The sequence below is a fragment of the Heterodontus francisci genome, chromosome 4, assembly GCF_036365525.1.
Source record: "Heterodontus francisci isolate sHetFra1 chromosome 4, sHetFra1.hap1, whole genome shotgun sequence".
In the NCBI taxonomy this organism is placed as follows: domain Eukaryota; kingdom Metazoa; phylum Chordata; class Chondrichthyes; order Heterodontiformes; family Heterodontidae; genus Heterodontus; species Heterodontus francisci.
Genome location: NC_090374.1, coordinates 169,439,014 through 169,457,751, shown reverse-complemented (window position 1 = coordinate 169,457,751; position 18,738 = coordinate 169,439,014). Strand labels below are relative to the sequence as shown.

The 18,738-nt window shown below is 41.2% G+C and overlaps 1 protein-coding gene across 5 annotated transcripts in view; it reads right to left on the bottom strand.

The window, feature by feature from the left end:
- The window catches only part of bnc2 (basonuclin zinc finger protein 2), a 669,216-nt gene that overhangs the window by 252,302 nt on the left and 398,176 nt on the right, over window positions 1-18,738 (bottom strand). For 4 of the 5 annotated variants that reach the window (XM_068030501.1, XM_068030498.1, XM_068030499.1 and 1 more), the window contains exon 2: window positions 2,111-2,213. In XM_068030501.1, the coding sequence (XP_067886602.1) occupies window positions 2,111-2,213 (103 nt within the window). Of the gene's footprint in view, window positions 1-2,110; window positions 2,214-14,560; window positions 14,634-18,738 lie in introns of those variants that run through there. The other variant, XM_068030500.1, reaches the window with a different exon arrangement.

The following is an 18,738-nucleotide window of genomic DNA, read 5'->3' as shown; positions in this document are numbered from 1 at the left end:
TCAGGCAAGTGGAGAGTACTCCATCACACTCCTGACTTGTGCCTTGTAGATGGTAGAAAGATTTTGGGGGGCGTTTGGTGGTGAGTTACTTGCCAGCTTTTGACCTGCACTTGTAGCCACAGTATTTATGCAGATATCATAGTAGCTATATTGGAACAGCGTGCCTAGGGGTGCGGCTAGTTCTGGAGCACAAGTATCCAGCACTACAGCTTGAATGTTGTCAGGGCCCTTAGTCTTTGCTGCATCCAGTGCACTTAGTTTTTTCTTGATATCATGTGGAGTGAATCAAATTGGCTGAAGGCTGGCACTTTTGATGCTGGGGGCCTCAGGGGTTGCCCGAGATGGATCATCCATTTGGCAATTCTGGCTGTAGATGGTTGTAAATGCTTTAGCCTTGTCTTTTGCTCAGCTCTATCGCATGCTGCTTCCGCTGTTTGGCGTGCATGTAGTCCTGTGATGTAGCTTCACCAGGTTGGCACCTCATTTTTAGGTATGCCTGGTGCTGTTCCTCATTGAACCAGCATTGATCCCCTGGCTTGATAGTAATGGTAGAGTACTGTTTGTTTGGCCAATTGCCTTACATCTGTGTCCTCTAGTTACCAAAATAGATACAACTGAAGAGGACGAATAAGTTGAAAAGTGGAGATAAATGAAAAGTTGTAAAAAGGAAAACCCATTTTTTGGTTACTTTTTCTTGCAGCACAATATGGAGAATACTTGGCAAATATTGGGCTCGGGATGAAATGACAACTTCAGATCTGCGGCCTGGAGTCAAAAGGATACCATAGAAGGCTCAAAAATCATCTTCAAGGCTTATTATCAAGAATATAACAAAGCATAGAATAGAAACGTTTGGTGAGTCTATTAGGTCTGCTCTATTTTATATCCTACTCCACCCATTCAACTCTAGAGAGAAAACTTTACAAAAATGTTCCCTATTTCTCAAAGATGAACAAAAATCCAAGAGTATTCATGCATCTTCACATATCTACTATTGAACCTTGATCTGCTTTGCTCCAAATAACATTCCTTCTCTGGCCCAGAGAACTGGAAACATTGTGTCCCGTGGAGTCCTTGATCAGCTCAGTATATCCAATCCAAATAATTTCCAAACCTTTACCAACCAGGAATATATCCACCTACTCTTGAAATTAGTTAACCATTTGAGCCATATGTGCTTTTACTGCTCTACATATTCACACAATCCAAATCAAATACCCACATGATCTTTGTCTTTTGAAGAGTTAGATCATAAAATAGATCTCTAGAAAAGAGAAGGCTGAGGGGTGACCTGATTGAGATCTTTATAATTATGAAGGGGTTTGATAGGGTAGATATAGGGAAGCTGTTTCCACTTGTGAGAGTCCGAAACTGGTGGCCATTAATATAAGATAAGCACTAATAAATCCAATAGGGAATTCAGCAGAAACTTCTCTACCCAGGGAGTGGTTAGAATGAGGAACTTGCTACCACAGGGAGTAGTTGAGGCGAATAGCATAGATGCACTTCAAGGAAAGCTGGATAAGTACATGCGGGAGAAAGGAATGGAAGGATATGCTGATACGGTGAGATGATGAGGGGTGGGAGGAGGCTCACGTGGAGCATGGTTTCAAATCCTTCTCTGGTATCACTCTCTCCCTATCGCTGTAAAGTCCTCCAGCCCTACAACCCTCTGAGATCGCTGCGCTCCTCCAATTCTGCCTCTTCAGCATTTCCAATTTTAATTGCTCCACCATTGGTGACCTGGGCCTGGGACAGTTGCCTGGGCCCTAAGGCTCTGGAATTCTCTCCCTAAACTTCCCTCCCTCTCTCTCTACCTTTAAGATGCCCCTTAAATCCTACCTCTTTGACCAAGTTTGCGATCACCTGTCCTAATATCTCCTGCCTAGGCTCATGTCTAATTCTGGTTGATGATGCTCCTGTGAAGTGTCTTGGGACATTTTATTATGTTAAAGCTGCTATATAAATACAAGTTGTTTTTGTTGTTGTGTAAACACCAGCATAAACCTGGTGGGCCGAATGGCCTGTTTCTGGTCTGTAAATTCTATGTAATTCCATGTAATGATGCCATCATTCAAAATATTTGGTGTAAATAATTGATCTCACTCACCATGTGCCACCCAGCCATGTTTACACTGGTCACAGGTTCGTAGGCTGATCTTTCCTGGCTGGAAACATTCACATGTGCAGTTTACCAGTGTGCAGCGGATGGCCTAAAGGAGGGAAAGAAAAAGACAGGTGTTAGCTGAATCACAATAGATTCCAATCACTCTTCATCGTGTCATTATTGCCCAAAATGTGTATGTGTTTTATTTTCCAACTGTGCTTGTAGATCCTTTGATTCTAAGAGGTTGTAAAATGATGTTAGAGCTATCTTGATCTGAGAATCTTTTCACGAAAAATAAACCACTCCATCCACAAGTTGGGAAACAGACATAGCCTGTGAAAGATTCCTGCCTCAGTCTCTCCATCATGAAGAACATGGCAGCTCCAATGGGAAATCCCACCATGAGAATTTTTAAATCTTCATTTTAGTCAGAGAGAATTGAATCAATTTACAAATGAGTCCAAAGTTCTTGCAATCCTGGTACAAGGTCAACGATAAAACCTTTTCATAGGAACACAAGAAATAGGAGCGGGTGTAGGCCATTCGGCCTCTTAAGCCTGCTTTGCCATTCAATGGGATCATGGTTAAACATCTATATCAACTCCACTTAGCCCCCAACTAAATATCTCTTGATTCCCTTAGTCCCCAAAAATCTATCAATCCCAGTCTTAAATATACTCATTGACTGAGCATCCACAGCTATCTGGGATGGAGAATTCCAAAGCTTTACAACTGTCTGGGTGAAGAAATTTCTCCTTATCTCAGTCCTAAATGGCTGGCCCGTTATCCTGAGATGTGACCCCTAGTTCTAGACTCTCTAGACAGGGGAAACAGCCTCTCAGCATCTACCCTGTCAAACCTTCTACATGTTTCAATGGGATCACCTCTCATTCTTTTAAACTCCAGATAGCATAGGCCCATTCTATTCAATCTCTCCTCAGAGGACAGACCTCTCATCCCAGGAATCAATCTAATGAAGCTTTGTTGCACTCCCTCTAAGGCAAGTATTTCCTTCCTTACGTTAGAAACCAAAACTGCACACAGTACTCCAGATGTGGTCTTACCAAAAGCCCTATACAATTGCAGCAAGACTTTCTTTGTCTTATTCTCCAAATCCCTCAAAATACAGGTTAATATATTGCTTGCTTTCCTAATTGCTTGCTGTGCCTACATGTTAACTTTGTGATTCATGTACAAGGACCCCCAAATCTCTCTGAATCTCAACATTTACTGGTCGCTCATGTTTTCAAAAATATTCTGCTTTTCCATTCTTCCTGCCAAAGTGGATAATTTCCCACTTTCCCACATTATATTCCATCTGCCACCTTCTTGTCCAACCTTTAAGCTGTCTATATATCACTTTGTGTCCTCCGCACAGCTTACATTCCCATCTAGTTTTGTATTGTCAGCAAACTTGGATACACTACACTCAGTCCCCTCATCTAAGTCGTGATATAGACTGAATAACAGCCGGAGCCCCAGCACTGCTCCTTGCAGCATTCCACTAGTTACACCCTGCCAATCTGAAAATGACACGTTTATTCCTTCATCGGGTTGTAACCCTGCAACGTGTTCCCACTGATTAACACTGGCACCAAAACATTTCTTGAACAGTCTCCTGCACAGATGTTAGTGGACTTTTCAAGATACTCTGACTGGCCGAGAGAGAACAGACCTGTAGACACCATTGGATTAGGTGTCATGGCTCCTGGTCCTGAATACGCTTGAAATAGAGCTGAACAATGCAGCAGCGAATGTGTCAATCATATTGCAGCATTGAACAATGAGAACTCTCATGGTTGAATTCTGGTTAAAGTCTGGCAGGTTGAACTGTGCAGATCATGTCTGCAAACTAGCTAGTACTAAATGTGGTCCATCAAACCCAGTGCTGTCAATGCCAGCTCCAGGCAGAATTGAACATAATCCATTACGCATGGATTTTTCCAACCTTCTATTTCCTTAGCACCACCTAATCTGTCTAAAATGGTCTTCATTATGATCTAAAAAGAAAACTGAACCATTATCAGACTGCAGTGTCCGGGGGCAATGAGCAAGACTCCTTAGGATGCCGAGGAGAGAACTGTCTAGATTCCAGACTTTAGACCAGTATTTCAGAAGTTTATCCTTTATTTGAAAATCTTAAAACTTTAACAGAAACAAGGAAATTTCCTATAAATGTACCAAATAATGAGCAAAGGTGACAACCTCTTCCAGTCTGACAGGAAAAAGCTGATCATTCAGATTAACGTGCAACATTTCAGAAAAGGCAGTAAATGGAGATATTGAGTGATAGGAGGCACACTGCACTTCCAATTTTGGGAAACCCACATTATACCCAAACCTTTAAAAGGTTATGCTGATAGGGTGAGATGAAGAGAGGTGAGAGGAGTCTCCAGAGGAGCATCAATGCTGGCACAGATCAGTTGGGCCGAATGGCCTGTTTCTGTGCTGTAAATTCTATGTAACTCTATGCTATACCAGTTCCCAGGGTTGCTCGACCCGGTATAAGTTCCCAGTTGGCACTATGGTCCATCGAACTCCAGCGAGACATGGAGTTGCCAAATCCAACACCACTTCATAAGATCCATTGCCAAAGCACGTTGGATGAGCGTCACTTTCACAGAGTGCAACTGGCAGTGGGAGAATAGCACATGTCATGGAGGCATCACCACACAGAAGGAGGCTATTAGGAACATCGAGGGTCATGCCAGCTCTCTGTAAAGCAATCTAGTCAGTCCCATTCCACTGCTCTATCCTTGTAGTCCTGCAAGTTTATTTCCCTCGTGCCCATCCAATTTCTTTTTGAAATCATGGATCGTCTCCACTTCCACCACTCTTGTATGCAGTGAGTTCGGGGTCATTATCACTTGCTGTGTATAAAAGTTCATCAGTTCCACATTTTCTGATAGGTAAAAACATCAAACAGCATTACCAGCCTATTACAGGGTACCCACAGCATGGGAACAGAGTTTCAGTTTATTGTCAGGTCTATAACTAGCCATTGGGATTGCCTGCCTATTATTGCTCAAATGCTCATCTGTATGTCCTAAATCTCCAGCAGCTGAGGGTTCGCAATCAAGATCTTGTTGAGTTTGATCCACAGCTCCAACTGTCCCTCAGTTGGTTGCATTTTGTGATTTTCAGCTGAAGCTACTGGCTGGAGTTCTCATATCACAGCAAGAGCCCCCTGCCAGTGAGGAGGAGAGGTTGGCATTATCTTTTTTCGAATTGCACTTGATAAAGGAGGAGCCCAGAGCTTCTTGTGTCACTTCTGGACAACCAGGTATAGCAAGGGAGCAGAAAGAAAATTATATCCATTACCCAAAATATTCTCAAGGAGGCAGATTATGGATTTAAAATTTCAAAGAATGATTTGAATGCCACCCTGAAGCAACTTATGGTTCTCGAGGGTATAGATAACTAGAACATCACCATCTGGTGAAGCAGCTGAGTAATTACTTGTACCTGTCCCCTTATATGTATATAGCACCTAGATTGTAAGAAATGGAAGCAGTAATTAAACCAGCAAAGGTTCTTTTAAATAGTTTTTCTAAATAAATAACTTACACTTACTGGCTCTCCAGACTGATTTAAAGAACCAGATGGGTGAAACATTGATTCGCATACTCAGTTCATGCTGTTGTGCTCAGGATTGCAGTGAACGGCACATGAGGAATAGCCTGGTCAATCTCTGGCTATTCTCTGTGGGCAGATGACCAGTGATGCCAGTGTATTCTCATTTAAAGCTGCAAAACATTCATTTCCTCCCATCCTCTCTATCAGGAAATGAGCAGAGCTGCTTTCCAATCAACTGAGGAAGGAACTGTATTAATACAATTACAGTGTCCGATCCAATAGTTTGATCTGTCCAATGGATGCACATATAATTCTCTCAGTGACATAAGGACAAGTACATGGAAGGGGCCTGGGATAGATTTAGATAAAAATGGTAAGTGGACAGCAGTCAACCACTGCAGAAACACACTGCTTCCCTGAAGTGAAAATGCCACTTTACTGATAAGCAAGAATTACAAAAATAATTCAGTGAATTCTGATGATCTAGAATGCGCTGTCTGAAAGGTCAGTGGAAGCTGATTCAGTAGTAACTTTTAAAAGGGAATTAGATCATTACTTGAAAAGGAAAAAAAAACTTACAGGGCTATGGAGGAAAGAGCAGGGGGCAGTGGAACTAATTGGATAGTTCTTTCAAAGAGCTGGCATAGACACGATGGGTTGAATGGCCTCCTTCCGTGCTGTATGATTTTAAGATGCTGGGAGGACACAGTTCATCATTTCAAGTCAGTAATTCTGTGCATTTGTATAAAAGCTATTTCTCACTTCTTACAATAAAATATGTTGGTGATGATCATGAATCAATTTGAACACAAATGCCTTCAGCATTACCAGCCTATTACAGGGTACCCACAGCATGGGAACAGGGTTTCAGTTTATTGCCAGGTATATAACTAGCAATTGGGATTGCCTGCCCATTATTGAAACAGCCAGATTTCATTTCCATTGATATTAATATGAATAAAACTCAGACTATTTCTAAAGCATCAGCTGATGGAAAACCTGGGATCATGTCTGAGGGCCCAGAACACATTTTCAGTATCAAGTGGAGAGACTAGAGAAGATGGAATTGTTCTCCTTAGAGCAGAGAAGGTTAAGGAGGGATTTAAAAGAGGCATTCGAAATTATGAAGGGTTTTGTTAGGGTAGATAAGGAGAAACTGTTCCCACTCACAGGAGGGATGTTAACCAGAGGACACAGATGACTCTTTTGTCATTTAATCTCTCCTACCCTCTACCCTATCACAAACTTTCCCTTTTGTTTATTTTCCCCTCTCCCCTTTTCCTGCCTCTGTACTTGGTTAAAACCTGTTACATCTCAAACTTTTTCCAGTTCTGACGAAAGGTCAGTGACCTGAAATAATAACTGTTTCTCTCTCCACAGGTGCTGCTTGACCTGCTGAGTATTTAAAGAATTTTCATTTTTAATTACATATTTAAGCAATTGGCAAAAGAACCAAAGGGGAGATGAGGAATCTTTTTTAATCAGTGAATTGTGTTGATCTGGAATGTGTTGTCTGAAAGAACAGTGGAAGCAGATTCAATAGCAATTTTCAAAAGAGAATGGGATGAATACTTGAAGGGGAAAAATCTACATGACTATGGGAGAAAGAGCAGGGGAGTGGGACGAATTGGATGGCTCTTTGAAAGCCCTGGCACAAGCATGATGGGCCGAATAGCCTCCTTCTGTGCTGTATAATTTTATGCTTCTAAGTGTTTAAGGAACTACACAGTGTACACACAATGCATTCTCCTTCATTGTCAATATTCTATTGATGAGGAAGGTTTTGCTAATAACCAAGGTCTGTATGTGTAGATTTGGTCACTTATCAACCAATTTGCAATGAATAAGTTGAACATCGGAATGAATATGTATGGTTTTTATGAATAGGATAATGTTCTGCTTAAGAAGAGCAGTTTGGATATTTCATTGAGATCTATTAGCTCTTTAATTCGACATTTAAAACTGTCGATATTCTTGATGAAAACACACAAAAATAGTTTCATGATTTCTACAGCAAACTTTCACTGATACCTTTAAGATATTCAGTGTAACCCACAGAATATTCAACCCTTAATCTGTCAGCCTTCATTTTTGAAAGGAAATGTTCAAGTATTAGCTGAATTGCTTGAACCCATTGAATATGTTCATCGTAACACATTTTTGCTTTGTAATCTAAACTGCTTTTTTTGGTTGTCTAAAATAATTTTTGTTCAGATCATTGTGTTCCATTTTATACCCCACACTATGACTCTCATTCAATTGTATCTCCAGTTTATAATATTTTTATGCACTGCGGTACTTCCTAGTTCTCAGTGATATTGACAGGTCAGTCAGCTAGTCAGGTATTAATGTGATTCCTCTCGAAATTGCCAATAGCACACTGACCTGCCAAATGGATGTTGATTCAGTTGGTTTACAGTTAAAATACACTGGGGGGGAGCATGGGAGGGGGGATTGGATGCAGTGCAGAGAACGGGTGCAAAGGGAGGGGGTATGTAGGGAAGGGGGCATAGGACAGGATGCAGAGGGACGAATTGGGTAGGAGGGTGTAAGAAGGGCTAGAGTGGCGGGGGAGGGGGGCTGTGGAGGAGAGGGTAGGGGCATTGAGAAGGGGGTGTGGAGTAGCACACTCACAATAGACACTTTGTTGAAATGAAATATTCCTTAACTTGAAGTAGTCAAATTAAATTATGTGCAAAATGGGACAAGGTCAAACAGCATGTATTTTAATTCATTTTGCAATGTAACTAACTGTATAATTTTATTTCATTGCTAAAAAAAAGTTCCGAGTTTTCCATATTGAATGCAATTTGCAGTAATAATTCGGCTTTGCGTGCCATCAAGTTTCTAGTCAGGATTGGGAGATGCTTCGCTCCTTGGTGTGAGCAGCTAGAACTGAAACCATCACAATACTGAATCAGACATTTTATAATCTGCCAAGTGACTACAGCACAGTCTAGTATCTGTGTGCAGCCAGCATTGGAATCGGCATTAAAAAGAGAATTGAAAACAATTCAAAACATCATGAACAGACAGCCTCTCTTTTAAGTAGGACGCTAGGGAATCTAACCCTTATACACTATTTGCTCTTTTTGAAAATATTTCTTTGCTCATAAACTGAAAGCTGGATCTAACTGGAGTAACATTTTGAGATCCAATCTTGCTACTTGATCCCTAAACTTTATCAACTTTGCATTTTACTGACAGCCAAAAATGCATTCCAATATCCAGTTTGCCACATTCCGTAAAATCAGCTTTAACCTCCAAATATATTATTGAAAGTATAAGGAATGGAAGAAGGTATGAAATAAAATCACACCAACATTTAATTCCTCACAAGGAAGTGAGAAAGACAAGAACAGAAATCATGCCCCTGTCTGCAGATATAACTGGCATTTACTCTGTTTTTCACAGTGGGTCTGTATGTTCACTGTTAAAGGTATTTCAGTCCAAGATTAGTTCCCTGTACAACGCCTTTGAATTCTTGTATGATTATAGATTGACAAAAAAAAGTATACACAAATGAATCAATAATACATTAAGACAAAATCGTTTACTGTAATTGTGGGGTGACTGGCCAAGCTTTTTAATAGCTTAGGAAAGTACTAAAAAAATTTAATAGCTCATTAAAACAATTACTGCCATTCTCTGAAGATCTCTCTTACACATAAAAAGCCACATCATGAGACTGTAAGGCAGTTTCACAAAAATTATCAGCAGGACATAATTAAAAATCCAGTTTTGAATATTGCACTGCGCTGTCTGTACTGAATACTAACTGCAGGTTCCACACAAGAACAGTCCCTTGTATTAACAAGGATAAGGTAATGAATAATTCTTGCGTAACCAAGCAGCCCGAGATCTGAATTCCTCCCCTCCTCACAACATTTGATGCTTTACAAGTTCTAACATTTAACATCTGCACAAATTACTTTCCAGAGATTTATACCGTTTGTAGCGTAATTAGAGAAACGGACACAATCAGTTGTTAACATCCGATGAATGAATGAACCGCACACCTCTGTTTTAAGCTCGCCTCATTCAGCTAAACTCACAAGTGAAAGCATGGGAGGGAGGAAAAGTGCACACAGGCAGACTTACAGATACGCACACAGACACAGACACACACACAGGCAGACTCTCACACAGACACACACACACACATACAAATATGAATGATCAAAACAATTCTTACTTGTGTGTCACCCATCAGCTTTTTTTTTTGAATGGTTTACAAGCAGCCCAGCCACCCTGTTTACAAGTATTTCAAGCCCTTCATTGTTGTTAGCAATCTCTTTGGTTAAGAGTAGCAAAGTTCTTTTTTGGTAAACCAAAAAAAAAAGTGTCAAAGGTGGCAGTGAAGTGCAGGCTGAGTACGTCCTCACAGTAATGGGGTTTCAAAAGAGTTTCAAGCATGCAGGCTTCATACAGCAGCTTTTGTGTGTTACAGTGTTGAACATGCACCCACTTGTCCCAAGCAGCATGCTCTTGCTGGATTCAAACACAGAGTAAATACAAATAAAAACATAAGGGAGTGTAAGGCAAATTATAACTTCCAGTTGTGCAATAAAATGTTTGAATGATCATCAATCTTTCCTGCCTTATAAATAAAAAAGAATGAACCCTGGAGGAATCTGCAACTGACTACTAATTACAAGAGTCTCACTTTTTGTAATGAAAGTCAGACAGAGTAACAAAGCTGCTTTTTGATGTGGGTTTTTAAAACATAGAATTAGCGAAAGATTTCCACACGTTGTTTGTGGTGAGGAGTGTGAAGCAGTGCACTGATTCACACGTTTGCAGTAATCCCACTCATGTACAGAAAAATGGTCAATAAACAAAAAGGCATGTTCCATTAGCACAGAAACTGTAGCTAAAAAGGTAAACCCAATTCACCCAGAAAATGAGAGAATAAAATAAGGCACTGGGTTGCATGCCCAGCAATTATGTGAAAAATGCTCTATTTTATCCCAGAAGTGGTGACTGAGTGATTTTTAAACATATGACCATCAAAACCAACCTTCTTTTCAATTAAAAACTGAAAACAAAATGTTCCCAAATCCTGAATTGAATGTACAACAATGTCAAAACCGTTCTTTCCTGAAGTTAAATTTCACATCATCAAGAACAACAACTTGCATTTATATAGCACCTTTAATGTAGTAAAACATCCCAAAGTGTCTCATAAGAGTGTTATCAGAGAAAATTTGACACTGAGCCACATAAGGACATATTAGGACAGGTAACATCACAGAGGTAAGTTTTAAGGCATGTCTTGAAGGAGGAAACAGAGTTGGAGAGGCAGAGGTTTAAGGAGGGAATTCCAGAGCTTAAGGCCTAGGCAGCTGAAGGTGTGGCCGAAAATGGTGGAGCAATTAAAATAAGGGATGCTCAAGAGGCTATAATTAGAGGAGCACAGATATCTTGGAGGGTTGTGAGGCTAGAGGAGATTACAGAGAGAGAGAGAGGAGGTGAAGTCAAGGAGGAATTTGAAAACAAGGATGAGAATTTTAAAATTAAGACCCTGCCCGAATGGGAGCCAAGGTAGGTCAGTGGGCAGAAGCTTAAGAACACCAATTTCCAGAATAGTTAAAAACCACATTGGCATGGCGTGTCATCATTTTATATATGTTTATGTTCATATATCAAAAAAGTGGGGGAGGGAATTCAATTTCCCCCCCCAAGCGAAACTAATAAACTACAGCCAAAGTAGTAGAAGTTGATGATCGAGGGAGACTAGTAATTGTGCTTGATCTAAATTATTCCATTATTTGCATAATATGTTACACCCTAATGTGTTCACATACAATGATTGCATTCAGGTACTGGTATATTACATGGTACAAAATGCTTATGCACTAAGAATCTTATCTTTGTTTTCTTTACCAAGCAATTTCCTGAATGAAACTAGGGGTTGCACTACTCACCATTTGTCTGTCCCTCCCTCCACCTGCTACTTTATTCAGTCACCTGCATGCGCACTCACAGTGTGGGAGCAGTAGGTTGTAATGTGAAGGAAAATCGCGGGGTTAGGTATTGCACACAAACATACGAACATATGAAATAGGAGCAAGAGTAGGCCACTCGGCCCCTCAAGCCTACTCCGCTGTTCAACAAGATCATGGCTGATTTGATTGTAACCTCAACTCTGCATTTCTGTCTACCCCCGATAACCTTTCACCCCCTTGCTTATCAAGAATCTATCTACTTCTGCCTTAAAAATATTCAAAGACTCCACTTCCACCGCCTTTTGAGAAGGAGAGTTCCAAAGGCTCATGATTCTCTGAGGAAAAATAACTCCTCATCTCTGTCTTAAATGGCAACCCCTTATTTTTAAACAGTGACCCCTAGCATTCGAGTGAAGGGGTTATTCTAGGGTTTGGAGGTGATGAGGACTAGCTGATGCAGTGCAGTGGGAAGCATGTTGCATACCCCCAGTGAGGCATATCAAGATATAGAGCTTAGTGTGTCTGCTCTGAAGACAGAAGCTGGTAGGGCAGTCAGGCTGTATTGAAGAGGCACTTGATTCCTTGCATAAGGCAGCTGAAGGAGGTAAGGAATGTGTGAGAAATATCAATACCTTAGAATGACACAGTACAGGAGGAGGATGTTCGGCTTATCATGTTTGTGCTGGCTCTTTGAAAGAGCTATCCAATTAGTCCCACTACCCCTCTGCTCTTTCCCAGAGCCCTGCAAATTCTTCCCTTTCAAGTGTTTATCCAATTCCCTTTTGAAAGTTACTATTGAATCTGTTTCCAACACTCTTTCAGGCAGCGCATTCTGGATCACAAGAAGTCGCTGTGAGAAAACATTTCCCCTCATCTCTGCTCTGGGTTGTTTGCCAATTGTCTTAAGTGTGAATTAATGGTTCTGCACTCGAGAAATGTCCTATGAATCATTCGCTTTAGAAGTCCAAAGAGATTTCCTCAAAAATATGAATGTGCGACTTCATAGCTGGAAATGCCCAGTCGTGAAATAATGTACAAACTGTAATAATTTCGGAATCCTTCTCTACAGCGTAGTCAGTTTTCCAATCCACACAACTACCTCAGATATTTATAGTCAATATCAATGAGAGACAGAATCCAAGTTTGCTGACAATCAAAGTTAGGTACAAAATTAAGTGCAAGGAGGATGCAAGGAGGACGCAAAAAGCTTCAGACAGGATATGTAAGTGGGCAAGAACCTGGCAGATAGAATACAATGTGGAGAAATATGAAGTTATCAATTTTGGTCAGAAAAGCAGATTTTTTTTTTAAATGTTGAGACTGGGAAATGTTGGGATTGAAAGGGATCTGGGTGTGCTTGTGCACAAACCACAGAAAGTTAACAACAGGCAAGCAATTAGGAAAGTAAATGGTATGTTAGCCTTAATTACAAAGGGATTGGAGTGTAAGAATAAGGAAGTCTAAATACAATTAAATATGGCTTTGGTGAGACCACACCTAGAGTATTGTGTACAGTTTTGGTCTCCTTACCTAAGGAAGGACATATTTGCCCCAGAGGGAGTGCACCAAAGCTTCATTAGATTGATTCCTGGGATGAGGGAATTGTCCTATGAGAAGAGATTGAGTGGAATGGGCCTATATTTCCTCATGTTTAGAAAAATGAGAGGTGATCTCATTGAAGCATATGCAATTCTTAAGGGTAGATGCTGGGAGGACATTTCTCCTTGCTGTGGAGTCCAGAACTATGGGTCACAGTTTCAGAATAATGTGTCAGCCATTTAGGACTGAAATGAGAAGTTTCTTCACTCAACGGGTTGTGAATCTTTGGAATTCTCTACCTCAGAGGGTTGTGGATGCTCAGTAGTTGAGTCTATTCAAGACAGAGGTCGATAGATTTTTAGATACTAAGGGAATTAAGGGATACGGGGATAGAATCATAACAACACAGGAGGCCATTCATCCCATCGTGTCCAGGCTCTCTGGAAGAGCAACTCACATAGTCCCACACCCCCGTCTTTTTCCTGTAGCCTTCCAAACTGTTTTGCTTCAGGTAATTATCCAATTCCCCTTTTAAAGGTCTCAATTGAATCTGCCTCCACTATACTCTCAGGCAGTGCATTCCAGATCCTAACCGCTCACTATGTGAAAATGTTTTTTCCTCTTGTTGCCTCTGGTTCTTTTACCAATCATGTTAAATCAGTGTCCTCTGGTTCTCAACCCTTCTACCAATGAGAACAGTTTCTCCCTATCTACTCTGTCCATGATTATGAATGCTTCAATCAAATCTCTTCTTAATCTTCTCTTCTTCAAGGAGAACAGCCCCAGCTTTTCCAATCTATCCACGTAGTGTGGGAAGGTGTAGGTGAGATAGAGGATCAATCATGATCTTATTGTATGGTAAATGAAAAAAAAACAGGCTTTGGTGGCTAAATGGCCTAATCTTACTCCTATTTCTTATGTTCTTAAGTAACAACTTATATTAATTTAGTGTCTTCAATGCAGTAAAATGTTCCAAGGCACTTCACAGGAGTGATTATGAAACAAAATTTGACACTGAGCCACATAAGGAGATATTAGGACAGGTGAACAAAAGCTTGGTCAAAGAGGTAAGTTTAAAGGAGCGTCTTAAAGGAGGAGAGAGAAAGGTGGAGAGGTTTAGGGAGGGAATTCCAGGGATTAGGGCCCAGGCAGCTGAAGCCATGGCCACCAATGGTGGAGCAATTAAAATTGGGGATGCACATGAAGCCAGAATTGGAGGAGTGCTGATATCTCGGAGAGTTGTGGGGCTGGAGGAGGTTACAGAGATAGGAAGGGGCAAGGCCATGGAGAGATTTGAAAACAAGAATGTGAATTTTAAAATTGAGACATTGTTAGTCCAGATTTGACTAATCTTAACATAAATATGGATGTAGCAAATGGCACATAATACCTGTTGAGAGTTCAAATGGGCATTCAGCATTTCTCCCCCGGTGAAAACACTGGAAATAAAATCGCTCATGCATGTTGGTGATGTCATGATTTGACGCACTCTTGTTGAACTCTCGTTGCATCACTCATGGGGAAAAGTGAAATAAAAATTGCGTGTCTCACTTCCTGCAACTGTCAGTCTCCCTGTCTCCCACTGTCTCATACATTTAGTCTGCTTCTTTCAATTTCTTTGAACTTTATTTGTCTCAAATACTTTGTCTCGATGTCTTACATGCAGGTTGTATGTTCTTCCAGCATGTCTGTGCTTCTCTCTCTCCCACTTACTCTCTTAGTCTTCTCTCACTCAGTGCTTGCCTTTCAAACATCAGTACAAAATCAATTTTATTAAGACAAAATCACAACAAAAAATATAAAGATAAATAAAACAGATGAATCACAAAGTTGGATATCTGAAGAACTGTGGTAAAAAAAAAAGATTAGGGAACAGGAGGAGGCCATTCAGCCCCTCAAGCCAGTTCCGCCACTCAGTTAGATTATGCCTAGTCTGTATCTTAACTCTATCTGCCCGCTTTGGGTCCATAACCCTTAATACGCTTAGCCAACAAAACATTCGCACCACACAAGTGTCAGGCAATGACTATCTCAAACAATAGAGAATCTAACCATCTCCCTTTGGCATTCAATGGCATTATGATCACTGAATCCCCCACTATCAACATCTTGGGGGTTGCCACTGACCAGAAACTGAACTGGAGTAGCCAAATAAATACCGTGGCTACAAGAGCAGGTCAGAGACTAGGAATCCTGCGGTGAGTAGCTCACCTCCTGACTCCCCAATGCCTGTCCACCGTCTACAAGGCACAAGTCAGGAATGTGATGGAGTACTCTTCACTTGCCTGGATGGGTGCAGCTCCAACAACACTCAAGAAGCTCACCAGGACAAGGAATCTTCCAGGACAGAGCAGCCCACTTGATTGGCACCCCATCCACAAACATTTACTCCCTCCGCCACCGACGCACAGTGGCAGTAATGTGTACCATCTACAAGCTGCATTGCAGCAATGCACCAAGGCTCCTTAGACAACACCTTCCAAACCCGCAACCTCTACCACCTAGAAGGACAAGCAAAGCAGATGCATGGAAACACCACCACCTGCAAGTCCCCCTCCAAGTCACACACCATCCTGACTTGGAACTATATCACCGTTCCTTCACTGTCACTTTGTCAAAATCCTGGAAGTACTTTCCTAACAGCACTGTGGGTATACCTACACCCCAAGGACTGCAGCGATTCAAGAAGGCAGCTCACCATCACCTTCTTTAGGGCAATTAGGGATGGGCAATATATGCTGGCATAGCCAGCGATGCCCATATCCCATGAACGAGTAAAAAACAAAAAACTATCCATCCCAGTTTTCAACTTTTCAATTGATCCCTGACCTCAACAGCTTCTAGGGGGAGAGAGCTCAGATTTCTCAAAGGTAATGAAAAAATAAAATGTAGACCGCAGCATTCGGTGGGTATCTATGGCAACAGATGGTTGTGTTTCTCACAATGAACAGAAAGCTCCATTCCCTCACCTCGTTCAAAAGTTACACTCACAACACTTACAAAATTCAATTTTAAAGAAATTAGACAGATAGAGTTTTGTTGAATTTTTTTTTAAAGTATTTTCTTCTTGAAGAAAAGACAGCCAACTCCTCTGGGATAATATATAAAACCGTGATCAATTTATCAGGCTTTTCTTGTGACCTTCTTCGAACAATCTGTTTGATGTCTCACGTGACAACCATTTCCATGATAAGTATTTTGAATTTCATGAGCCTGATATCATTTATATAGCACCTTTCACAGCCACTGGACATCTCAAAGTGCTTTACAGCTAATTAAGTACTTTTGGAGGGTAGTCATTGTTGCAATGTATGAAATGTGGCAGCCACTTTGCACACAGCAAGCTCCCACAGACAGCAATTTCATAATGACCAGATAATCTGTTTTGTGATGTTGACTGAGGGATAGATGTTGACCAGAATGTGGATAACTCTACTACTCATCTTTGAAACAGGGCAATGGGATCTTTTATATCCACCTGAGAGCGCTGAGAGGTCCTCAGTTTAACATCTCATCCAAAAGACAGCACTTCTGGCACTCCTTTAGTACTACACTGGAAAGTCAGCCTTGATTTTTGTGCTCAGGTCCTGAAGTGGGACTTAAACTTAGAACCCTGTGACTCAGAGGCAAGGGTGCTACCAAATGAACCACGGCTGGCACAGATATATTGATAGAGTTTGATGAGGTGGGAAGAGGCTCATGTGGCACATTAACATGGGCATGAACTAGTTGGACCAAATGGCCTGTTTCTGTGTTCTACATTCTATGAAATTGCATGGAACGCTGTCATTATGTGAAAAGGTTTCTGACAAACATTCCTCTTGACAAAGGCTCAAAGGGAAACACATCATCACATGTCTTGCAGCTGATAGTATTGTGACAAATCTCTTCTTGTATTCGTCCCTCTCAGAACAAAACAGATTTTCGTAATACTTTTTTTTATAAAGGCAGTTTTCTTTTAATATGTGATTAAATAATTGTGAGGGGATGAGGGCATATCACTGGTAGACAATGTAAACTGCACAGCTTGAAAGCTATCAGATCAGTCTACCTATGCTGTTAGCACCAAGAGAATGTTGTTAGCAAGGACAGCAGTGAGATTTGAGATTGACAAACAATTTACTCATCCTTCTAAACAGATAAGGCTGTGGTCATTTTACAGAGTGACCCAATGACAAAATACCTTACATTTCAAAACCAAAATGGACAACAGTTCAGAACAACAAGCTGCATTTATATGGCACCTTTAATACAGTAAAATGCCCCAAGGTGCTTCACAGGAGCGTCATCAAATAAAATTTGACAGTGAGCCACATAAGATGATATTAGAATACCTTGATCAAAGAGGTAGATTTTAAGGAGCATCTTCAAGGAGGAAAGAGCAGTAGAGGCAGAGAGGTTTGGAGAGGGAATTCCAGAGCTCAGGGCCGAAGCAACTGGAAGCAGGGCCACCAATGGTGGCGTGATTTTAAATTGGGAATGCACAAGAGGCTAGAATGAGAGTAGTGCAGTTATCTCAGAGAGTTGGAAAGCAGGAGGAGGTTACTGACATATGGAGGGGTGAGGCCATGTAGGGATTTGAAAACATGGATGAGCATATCGGTGAAAATATACTTGTAACCCCTGCCCCCTCCCCTCTCTTATTTGTAAGCATTCTCTCCATCTTTACTATCCATCAGACTATGAAACTGGGCAGGTAGACAGTTAAAGAGTTCAGCATTAGTTATTCACCCTGGAGCTGCTTGGATCCCCCAGTCTGTGATTTTCAAACATGCTCCTGAGCAAGGACACCTGCACAAAGCCAGTGGAATCCTGCTTTCCAGATGGATTGTTGGGTCGAGATGAAATCATTGGGAACTGACTGCAATTTTAACTCAGGCCTGAGTGGGAATCCCCAGCCTCACCAGATCCTCCCTCCCCACTGGAAAAGTCCTGACCAAACCTTCATTGAACTTGAAAAAGTTAAATACATGGCTTTCGATCGCTGGATACCATCTCTCAAGTTAGACCTCTCATATGAAAATTTGAGAGAGGTAATCTTATTAGAAGAATTTAAAAACAATATTCCCGTCAACTTAAAGACCCATATTGAGGAACAAATAGTCACAAGAGTGAGAGAAGCTGCTACAATGGCAGACGATTATGAGCTCATTCATAAGTTCTTTTATCAAGGAAAATCTTTGTATTGTAATCCCCAGAGTTCTGGGAAGGACAGAAAGTGGGATAGTGAGAAAAGATGGGGTGCTAGTGAAAAGTAAACTAAGAGTGAGAACACAAGGAGCTCTCTGCCAGTTAGGAAAGGAAGTGCAGAGGGTAGAAATGTTTTCCACAGACCCGTGTTTTCCTATTTTAGCCAAGCAGAGCACATGAAAGCTGATTGCTGGAAACTGAAGGGCAGCCCAGTGAGTTTGGTGGGATTTCACAAGGCTAGCCTTGAAAAGGATGCCCCAGCAGGCAGCAAGGCAGGCAAGCCTATGGCCTAATCACAGTGATGGACCCCTCAAAGAATACCGCCATAGATGTGGCAGAAACAGAAAAAAATCCCGAGGGTTACTAGGATTTTGTTTT